This window comes from Poecilia formosa, unplaced genomic scaffold (assembly GCF_000485575.1).
Source record: "Poecilia formosa unplaced genomic scaffold, Poecilia_formosa-5.1.2 Scaffold10, whole genome shotgun sequence".
Classification (NCBI taxonomy): domain Eukaryota; kingdom Metazoa; phylum Chordata; class Actinopteri; order Cyprinodontiformes; family Poeciliidae; genus Poecilia; species Poecilia formosa.
The window spans coordinates 2,873,749-2,885,222 of record NW_006799949.1 but is presented as its reverse complement, the minus strand read 5'-3'; the positions used below and the strand labels follow the sequence as shown (position 1 = coordinate 2,885,222).

General features: G+C 36.9%; 1 protein-coding gene across 1 annotated transcript; it reads right to left on the bottom strand.

The window, feature by feature from the left end:
* Window positions 1-63: 63 nt before the first annotated feature.
* On the bottom strand, window positions 64-11,055 carry nmur1a (neuromedin U receptor 1a). The gene is made up of 3 exons (XM_007541750.2): window positions 10,765-11,055; window positions 3,609-4,550; window positions 64-1,333 (listed from the first exon to the last, which is right to left on the bottom strand). Exons 2-3 carry the CDS (start codon window positions 4,522-4,524, stop codon window positions 945-947), a joined length of 1,305 nt encoding a protein of 434 aa, XP_007541812.2. The 5' UTR covers window positions 4,525-4,550; window positions 10,765-11,055; the 3' UTR covers window positions 64-944.
* Between the last annotated feature and the right edge of the window lie 419 nt (window positions 11,056-11,474).

Sequence of the window (11,474 nt, the reverse complement as noted above, 5' to 3'; positions counted from 1 at the left end):
TATATATATATATAGGTTATTCCAATAGAAGAAACCCACAATAATGGTTAAAATGATCACATTTTAATTTGTTAAAGTAAAGATACAAAAATAAAGATTAAAACATTAACAGAAATAATTAACAGAACAACACCTTCATATATCAACAACTGATTAGATACAGGCACAAGTTTGATGATTAATCCTCCACAATAACATCCATAATGTTTCACTATTTCGCACTAACACTACTGATACTACTAATACTACTAATCTGTCATGGTTGTTGGTATTTTAATAATAATGAGAATTATTACACCGGCATATACAGAGATGCAGAGAAAATACAGTGTCACAGTTTCAAATGAGTCCTTTCTAATCATTGTTCCACCCCATTTAAAAAAGCTGTACAAATACATCATTTTCAGTAAGTGTCCCATTTAAACATTCGTTACACTTTCAACAGCATTAAAGGGATAGTTCAGGTTTTCTGATGTGCAGTTCATATTCTATCTGCACTTCAGAAGTCCTGAACAATCCTTTGAGTTCTTTCAAATTGTTTAAAGAACCAAATTTAAAATAAGATGAGCTATTCTTTTAAAGTGCTGTGAAACTTATCTGAGACAGGCTTCAAACTGGGGAACCTGAAACAGACTTTCTAAAATACATTCATGGTTCTTCATGTCTTGATGTATTCAGATGAGCTTAGCGGTCGTATAGGTGATAGACGAGTTACTGATCAACTCTTTACATTTAGCCCATTTTAGGAAATTTGTTTTCCATCATTTAGCAGAAAGTTGTGCTGTTTTCACATAATTCATCTCCACAGACAACATTTTCCTGTCATATTCCTGTAAACATTGCTGCTGATGGTGGATAAAGGAGGCATTGACTAAGAACAAGCTTGTTTTTCTAAACAACAAGCTTTTCCTCTTCCCTTTTCACATGGCCCCACAGGTTTTTCTTCAACATGAAAAACTGGTCTCATCTTTCTGTTTTCCCTCCCCATCTGCCACCATGTCAGCCTCAGCAACAGCGGCTCCGTTGCTGAGTGGTGCATCACTCAGGGTGCTGCGCAGCGTCACCCGGGTCACACTCAGAGAGTGTTTTCTCGGATTGATATGATGCGACCGATGGCACATGACCTCTTTGAACATTTCCCTGAAGCGGGTGGACATGAGGTTGTAAAGGATCGGGTTGACCGCTGAGCTGAGGTAGAAAAACACGCCGGAGATGATGTGCACGTACTCAAAGATTTTATGATGGCTATCAGTCCAGTCACTGATGAAGCTCCACATGAGGCGATCCGTATGAAAAGGGGCCCAGCAGATCCCAAAAACCACCACTAAGACAACTGAAAGAAAGGGAAGAGAAAGAGTATTAGACGTGTGTGGCAACGATCTTGAAAGTAAGTTAATGATTAATGCTGCCAGCAAATTTTGCCTCCAATATAAAGCTCCCCTCTGAGGGCTTTGCTTCCATGATGCAACATTTTATGATTTTTCTGGACTTGTTTTAATCCTTCACATCAGAGTAAAAGACGTCTAAAAACAGAAAGTGCATCAATGTGCACTTTATCCCTCTCATGAAGGCCCTCTGAGCTCCTCCTCAAGCCCTCCTGTGGTTTTAGAGAAGCTCTCATACAAGAGCTCAGCAGAAGGATTAAATCACATCAGGACTGGAAAGCTTTAAAAACCAAAAGCTGAGTAACAACAGACCAGCTGCTATCCTCACGCTGTACCTTTACTGATGCACTTCTAAAGTCTTTCTGCATGCTGACTTTGTTTAACAGATAAAAAGAAATTGGAAAACATGAAACCAAAATCAAATTAAAGATCGCAATTGATAATATTCTTCTAGAAAGAGTCACTGAGCACAAACACTTGATCATGAATGTTACTGGAAACATGATATTGTTAGTTCACAGTCCAAGATGGCCAGAAGCATTTCTATAATGGGGAAATAAAAATATATTTTACATCATAATTTATTGTACATTGTATACTTCACACTTACATATAGTCACATACATTTGCTATGGAGCTCAGGTCTGAGGTTATGCATATAAATGTAATTTAGATATAATTTTCAACTTAAAAAGAGGAATGAGATTTCTCCATAATGCCGTTTTCAGAGACCATATGAATCCACTAGTTTTAAAATTCAAAATATTAAGATTTGGAGATCTTAATATTCTGATATTAAGATCAGAATATTAAGATCACAAAATAACTCAGTTATTTTGTGAGTTTGACTGAAAACTCACAAAATAAATAAATCAAAACAAAATTTGCTACCAAAAAAAACCTTCAGACTCAAGAAGTAGCTTAGGGTGAGGAAGTCAATGCCTGTACCAAACTACATCTGTTTAAAAGAAATCTAAAACTCAACAGATTTAAGGAATATAATAAGGTTGAATAATATTCAATATTATTATATTGTATATAACAGGATAGGACAAGTTGTATGTAATTTACTGTACATTGTATTACTTCACTTCTCTTGAGCAACTTACAGTGTTTTTCTTCTTTGTGTATGTTGATTTTTTTTATGTGTTTGCACATTTAGGTGTAAAATAAGACTGACAATAAAATTAAAATGCATGAGAAGTATTAATAAAAGGAAAGTGGAATTCATCTGTTTTATTTACATTTTATGGAAAACATGGCATGCTGAAAATTATTTACCCAACTCGATGTTTAGTGAAACAATTTCTGCCTGCATTTCAACAATCAAAACCCTTCAGTAGTTTCTGCAGGTATTTAGACAATTTGTCTTTGGTGATGAACTCCAAGTCTGTGAGCTTGGAAGGCCTCATTACCATCACCCTAATTTTAGCTTCCTACACAAATTCTGGAGTAGCTTCAAGTCTGGGTCATTTAAAACATTAATATTACTTCCAGTCAGGAGAAACATGTTGGTATAATTATCAGTTACCAGCATGTTTAATTAAATCTGCCAGGCTAATGATTAATTACTCTAGCAGATGTAAAACTAAATCTTCCAGGGGTTGGAATCATTTTGAGCTCAACTGTCAGAAGCTAAAAACAGCTTACATTGTTAACACTGTAATTATATTTTCTCTGTTTTAATTAAAGCTGTGAAATCATATTTTACGACTCGCACACACATTAGATGGTGTTACTTTCTCCCCCGATAAAAGTAAATAATCTCTGCTTATGGCTGAAAGGCTAGACAAAATGTTTTAAAGGCTGTGTATGCGCCTTCTTTCATTATACACTGCTCAAAAAAATAAAGGGAACACTCAAATAAGACATCCTACATCTGAATGAATGAAATATTCTCATTGAATACATTGTTCTGTACAAAGTTGAATGTGCTGACAACAAAATCACACAAAAATCATCAATGGAAATCAAATTTATTAACCAATGGAGGCCTGGATTTGGAGCCACACACAAAATTAAAGTGAAATGTTCCCTTTATTTTTTTGAGCAGTATATTTCTGAAAGAAGAAATCAATTTCACGTGGCATCTTAAAGTGTAACAAAAGCAAGAAAAACTGAAAATGACCCAGTATTGAGTAAAGATGACGATGTTTCAGAAAGTAAAAAAAAAAAAAAAGAAGAAGAAGAAAAAAGTCACTATTAGCCAGAAAGTGAACTCACACAACATCTTTGTGACCTGTCGGCGTCGGGCTTTCTGCTGCTGAGTGCGGATGTTGCAGAAGCTGTTGTTTCCAAAGCCAGACTTGGCTTCCATTGCCTGTCGCATCTTTTCACGCTTCAGCTGCAGCCCGATGAGCATGTAGAGAACGCTGATCGTGATCATGGGCAGAATGAAAAACACGAAGGTGGTCACCTGGATGGTGAGGTTGTACATCCAACGCGGCTTCACCACCGTGCAGATCGCTGAGTCAGGAATCTCCAGGTTTACGTCGCCAGCAGGACCGACAGAGTGAATATGGAGGGTGAAGATCCCATGCAAACTCGTGTTTGGCACAGCGCACAGCACCGACATGCTCCACACGGTGAGGATGACCCTCTTGGCATGAGTACGTGTCACTACATACTTTGCTCTCAGTGGGTGCACCACAGCAATGTATCGCTCGATGCTCAGCGCGGTCACGTTGAGGATGGATGCCAAGCAGACCATCTCGAACAGGAAGGTTTTGAAGTAGCAGCCTCCCTTCCCCAGGAGGAATGGGTAGTTTTGCCAAAGTTCATACAGCTCCAGCGGCATGCCGAGCATTAGCACCAACAGGTCTGACACCGCCAAGCTGAACAAGTAGTAGTTTGTTGGTGTCCACATGACCTTGTTGCGTGCAATGACAGTGCACGTCAGCACATTCCCCATAACGCCAACCAAGAAGATGAGCAAATAACTGAGGCAAACAGGCAGAAACACAGATGATCGACGAGGCCCCAGATATTTTTCTAGATATCCTTCCTCTGTCAAACATGAATCATCCATACCAATATGGCTGCCATTCATGCCAGAGGTCATATTGACACACTGCTGTCCTGGAGGACAAAGCCACTCTTCATTCCCAGCCATTAGATCGAAAGAGCAGTTATCTGACATGGTGAGGATGTGATCGGACGGAGGATCTGGAAAACAGTAAAAGTATATGCGTGACATTTGCATTACTTCACAATAGATTGTAAAGTAATAAAACAACGAGTCTGACGATATGGAAACAGGAACAATCATAAGTCTCAAATTAGTTTGACAGATATGTGAGTAATACTTTAGATGGGGAGATATTGTGTTTGTGCACAGATGGAAAACGGGAATCAAATGTCACAGAGTGGTAACTTGTTTCAAGACTGCGCTTGCATCGATGCTTTAATGCTACTTTGCAAACTTTCCTACATTTTTACACAATGCATCTGCAAACTTCAAATGTATTATTTAATGGGACTTTATGTGACAGATCAACACCAAGAAATGCTTGTCTGCTAAGTAAAAAAAACTATAGTTTTAAATTGTTTCCTATATTTTTTACAACTACCAATCTGAAATATACATATTTAGTAATAACCTTAAGTAGATTTCAAGAAGTCTAAATTTTGACACATGTAGAGATCGAAGCGAGCTCATAGAAGATTATGATCTTATTCAACTTTTAGGCCTACATGCAAAGCACCATGTGGGATGCAAACATCAAACCTGTCACTGGTGGTGGCGACATTGTACCGTGGGCAAGCTTTTCTTCTCCAGGTACAAGGAAGTTAGTTTCAATTATTTCAGTCAAAAGATATTCATAATGGCCAGGTCAAAGTACAAGCGTGGGCTGAGTTGAAAATCAGTGGCAAGATATAAAAATAGCAATTTAAGTTTCAGCTTGAGCTGTTTTGCAAAGAGAAGGGGGCAAAAATGTAAATCTCTAGAAATGCAAATTCCTGCATATCTGAAAATATGAAGTGGAAAGGCTGGTTCATTAACTCAGTGCAGCTGAAAATCAAGGCTAACCACATTTTTTTCATATTTTCTTTAAAGATTCTGTAGCATCTTTGGTTTTTAAGTAGAAAAATTATAGAAAAAAGCCTATCGAATGTGGCTGTTTAATATTCTTAAAGCTACAGCAGGACATCAAAAAGCTTTAAGAACCACAAACCTAAGGGAAATCGGTCATAAACAGATCGCGCCCAAACTGAGACACAGATTTAATTATATTTGTTGGTTTTATTTAAAATCCTACCGCTTTCTTGTCCCAACTATAACTGTGAACTGTGTGTAACCTGTGAAGGTCTCATTAAGCTTGTGCATTAAACTCATTATGAAAAAAAGGGAAAGTTGAGATATTATTTAACTGCTCAGCGTGCTGTACCGCTTCCTCTACTGTGAACGAATTAAGAAACTAATGATTCATTAAAACTAATTGCATCACTTCTCATCAGAGGTATTTTTAACATGCTTGATTAAGAATGAGGAATGACTGTTAATGACAAAAATAGAGTCACAATTAGAATGAAAGATGAAAGCTTCAACACTGCATTGAGAAAGTGGCTGATTTACATCTCTCTACTCTTTTCATTATATTATTCTCCAAACTTTAAATTTGATCAGCATCCACTGTTGTCTACTCTGATCAGGGGGTTCACTCCTGACAGTGAGTGATTGAATTAGTTTAGGAAGCCGTATGTGTCATGATCCGTGGTTTTCTGTGTGTTTTTGAGTTTTTCAATGTGTTCCTGTTTCCCTGTGAGTCTCTGTCCTGTCCTCCCCGTTGATTGCTCCCCAGGTGTGTCTCATTCCCTTAATTACCCCGTGTGTATTTATACCCACCTGTTGTCTGTGTTCCTGGTCGGGTCCTGTCAATTGTCAAACGTTTGCAGTCTGTGTCTGTCTGTCCGTCTTCCCAGTTGTACTGGTTAAGTCCTGTGTCGACGTCAGTTCCAGTTGATTTAGTCTTCATTGTCAGTTGCTACCGGTGCTTAGCTGCGTGCTAGTTGTTCCTGCCGTGCTGCCTGATTTGGACTATGTGAACTACATTCATCATTAAATTCATCTTCACCATAACCTGGGTTCTCTGCGTCATCTCCTCACCACTTCAACCCCACCTTATGACAGTATGGTTCAGAAATCTTCCTAATTTGAGAATACAATTCGGTGAGCTCAAGCATATTCAAAGCTCATTTGCACACAAAGTTGATGGGAGTCATTGTTTGGTTGATGTCAGTGGATGTGATGTAAACATTTAAGGGCTGCAAGAAGAGACTCAAATCTGATATCTTCTAAAAAAATGCTGTTTTTAAAAATATATATTCTTTAAGTAATAATGAATAGACCCATTTTTTTCTGCATTTTCAGGTAAATTGATCTGATTTAGTGTTCAGTTTTGTCTCAGTTTGTTTTTTCTGTCCAATTCTGGACAGACAAATTCTGGACAGACAGGACATCTCTTTAAGTTTTTCACTTCCTTTAAGAGTCCTGACTTCTGCCTCACTGAGTGCCCTTTCAGACAAAACCACTTAACTGCTTCTGCCATCCTCTTCACAAAAAGGTTTGCATATTGTGTTCATATTCTGGTATTTTCCAAATTGTTTGGAGGGATAGTACTTTTGTAACCTTTTGATTATATGCAAAAATAATAAAAAGTTATATCTCTCAATATTCTGTCTTTTACTAAATAGAACAAATACCTGTAATTCAAACAAACCTAAAACATGAAACGTTTTTAATGTCTTTGAGAACAAAAACATGACTGGGTATAAATATGTAAATATTTGGTTTGACTATCTGAACAAGAAAAGGCAAAAAAAAAAGTGCTTTACTTTAACTTTGGTCAGTTAATGGGATTTTTTTTTTGGATCTAAAACATATGCAATAACAAACATCTCTGTTTGCTTCCTCTTTGAACTGAAAGCATTAATGGAAATATTTTACTGGTGAAAACTTCTGATGGGATTGCAAACAAAAAGCTCTTAGAGAGATTTTGTGCTTGTTTCCATTACACACAGACGGCCTTTGAAGATCAGTGTATTAATGACAATGCCGGTCTCACCTGTGCAAATGGCATATAAGGTTATTTAATAAATGGACCATCTGACTTCATTTCTAAATACGGACTCATACTGTGATCTGTTTACTCCAGAAGTCAACGGCGGGGAAGGGTAAAGACGTCACACCTGAGCTGCCAGTATTTCAGCAGGATCTACTTTTACAGTTTGAAAGTGAACAAACTGTCTAAGCTTGCTGGACAGTTAAGGACCGAACATTTTCACTATAGTTACTTTATAAAGCTATTAAGTCTAAACAATGATTTATATAATTTTGTATTCTTATTCCATACATCCAACTTCCACTCAGTTGTTTGTGTCCTTGTTAATGATGTCCAGAACTCTTTGCCAGTGTTACCATTAAGAGAGCAGATTTTCCTGGCACACTGAGCTCTTCAACGTGTTTCGCAAGTCCCATCATACAAATAGGAGTGAGTTCACTCCAATTCAATTTATTTATCCATCAGTCTGTTGTTTATACAGGAGCTGGTATCTCCAGCAGTCATCAGGCAAGAGGAAGGGTGCACCATGAACAGGTCGCCAGTCCATCACAGGACAATCAACCACCCATCTACGCAATCATGCCTAAGGGTAATTTAGAGAGACCAATTAACTGAACAGTCATGTTTTTGAACTGTGGGAAGAAGAAGGAGTTCCTGGAAAGAAGCTTTACGAGGATGGGGAGAATTTGTAAGATTCATTCAGAAAGTCTTTATGCTTGGATTCGAACTCAGGACCTTCATTCTGCGAAGTAACAGAGCAACCAGCTGCAGCGCAGGGCAATCCCGGTTCAGTTCTTGTTACTGAAATTTGAGATTTTATTAAAACCTAAAATAAGCATTTTTTTTCTTACTCTGTTTCTTTGTTTATTTTCAAGAAAGAGATGCATCTGTTTTGTTGCATGGGTCTGCACAGTAGCACAAGGTCCTGGGTTCAAATCCCAGGCTTGAGTTTGCATGTTCTTAATGTGGATGGGTTTTCTCCGGGTAGTCCAGTGTCTTCCCACAGTCCCACTGTGACCCTGCATGGAAAAGCGAGTATAGACAACAGATGGATGGATGAATTTTACTGCATGATCTGGAAATCTTTGAAAGAAAACAATCTAATTGAAAATGCACAAATAAAGATTGAAAAATAAACTTTTAATTACTGAGTACAAATAATATTTGGATGTGAATCACTGTAAAAATTGTCACCTATGTAAGAAAATGCTTTTGGAGAGAATATAAAAGATGTTCAATTCTTTATATGAACAGATAATTTGTTTCTATTTTTTTTTTTTTTTACAGATTTTTGAGTTTTTTTAATACAAAGATTGTGGAAATATTTACACAAACATTTTCACTTTTCTGGATTGGTGGCATATACAGTATTTACTTTTTTCTAGTTTTGACAGGGATTATAAGGCTAGTTTAACAGGAATTCAAAAATATTTTACTAGTAAGCAACAGAAAAGTGTAGGAAGAATTGTTTTCTTTCATTTTCCTGAGTTTGAGGTTTATTTTCTTTCCATTAGCTTTATAATGTTGGAACAGTGTGTTCTTGTTGACTAAAGCTCTTGGTATGGGATGAGAACATGATCATCCTGCATGATTGGTCATATTTCAGAAAATAAAATTACAATTAACAGTTTTATGGCACGCTATAAAATCACCAAAAAGTAGGAAAGAATAAATACAGTTTGCATATAATTTTAGCAGTATTATGACTGCTTTATGTTCATAGTTAATCAAAAAGATTCAATTACCAAGAGCAATAAACTGGTATTGTTTGGCAGAGCACATTGGCACAAGCTAAGGATTGATATGACAGCATCCACTCTGCAGAGGCTGAAATTGCACAAGCATGAAATTGGGAAAGGAAGAGGTCAATTATGTGTTTGTGTGAAGCAAATAGGATGATGTCTTGCAACATTTTAGAGAAGGAATGTATTTAGTTAGCAAAACATTTTCATGTGTTTTAATTGTAATTACCAATATGCCCTCTGGACAGGTTTCATATTTTGCATAAAACAGCAGCGAAAGGATTAAAATCTCAGTTACTCATGTAAAACACTTTAAAGATGATACGCATATTGACTTGAAAGAACAAGAAAGAAAAAAAAAAATATATATACATATATAGATATACTTTGCGGTTATAGCAAGCCAGCATGTTTAATGACAATAATTTTCTTTTCCCCCTAAGAGTCATTTTACCTAAATCAAGTCCAGGAAAATCTGATCAGTAACCAAGAATGACTAAAGAAAGTTCATCTTTTCAGAAAAAAACATGAAGCAGTTGCCACACCTGATCTCCCGATGGTGAATACTTTTCTAACAAACTGACCTTTTAATGATTTTTATTTAAGCTTGAACGTTACATACATTTTGTCTTCGTTCTTTCTCTCACATGCTGTCATGAATAATCAAAGTCAGCAGTTTCAATTATAAATGACTGCCTTGAAAGAAGTGAACCCATCATAAAATATAAAAGTAACCTGTCGCTCTAACAGGGTCAAAATAGATTTAGGACATTACTCCAAACAGGAAGTTTCCTTTCTTACTGTGGTTCAATTTAAGAATGAGAAGCAGTTCTTGTCCGTTAAGCATGCTGAGGACACAGCACAGATCTGCCTCTCTATACAGAAATAATAGAAACACATACATATTTTTTCTTTAGATATTTCTAGTTTTCTTGCTCTCAAACAGAAAGCGAGGCTTTTCTGACAGCATTATAATTTTTTTTCTTCCAATTCATCTTACTCTAAAGCAGGACAACTACAAAGGAAAAAAAATAATACAAATACACCTTAAATTAATGTTATTTTGTTCGATAATGCAATTATAGTCACCACCATCAAAATAAGGTACAGAGACAAAAACAAAATCCAGGTTTTAATCGCACAAAACTGCATAATGGTTGACTTTAACATAATACCACTGTTCATATTATTGATCGACAGACTTGGCAGGCATTATATTACAACGCTATTGTTGAATCTACATTATGTCTTAACCTATTACTTTATGAATAAAAAAGATTAAATGTCAGTTTGTCTTTGTATAAACACAAGAAAATTAATTCTAACTTTAAAATAGTGCAATAAATCAATTTAAATGCATCAAAGCAAACCAGAATTTTGACTTACTCATTTTATCATTAAAGCAGGAATATGATAAAAATGTGATTCTATAAGCCACACATCAACGAAGGATATAAACTGAAAGGTTGAAATATATACAGTATATATATATTTTTGTAGATTTTGGCTATCCATTACAGTAACTCATCCCAGGACTCAGAATGTGTGTTTTTCAGAAAACATAAATCTCCTTACCTGCAATGAGTTGCTTTGCTGAGGTTCCTTGCTGTAAACAGAGATTAGAGGCTGTGGTGTGGTGTCATCTGAGTCCACTCTCCACCTCGTCTGTTGCTCTCTCCTCAAGCCTGACTGCAAATCATGCACATACATAAAGTACACACACACATACACACGCACACACACTCTCTCTTCTATCAGCCTCCCTCACCTCCTCTCTTTCTCCTCTCTCTCTCTCTCTCTCTCTCTCTCACACACACACACACATACATGTGAATTTAAACCTACATGTTCAATTCTTACTACTCTTCCTCTGCAGCTTTAGGCGATTACTGAAGTTATAAGTGGGAATGTGATATTTTGATTGGTGGTTCTTGTCATGTCAGAAATCCGCAATGCATCAGGTTTTAATGCTTTTCTAAAAAGTACAATATTTTACCACTTTATTCTGTGCCACCACATGTGGAGTGGAATTTTCTTTATGCCATGATGTGAGATTTGGCAGCGTGCTGCAGGAAGGAAGTAGAAGAAGCTCCTACGGTGCAGCCGTCAGTGTTTTGCTCCTGTCGATGTGAGTATGTCTCCCCTACAGAGGACAGAGGCTTCTTCCCATAACTGGAAACATGGTGTGCAGGAACAACTGCGCAAGTGACTCATAACAGCAAGGTGACAGACCCCCCGGGTGGATCCGCCTGCCACTCAAAATTAGAATCAGTGGTTCCTTTGTC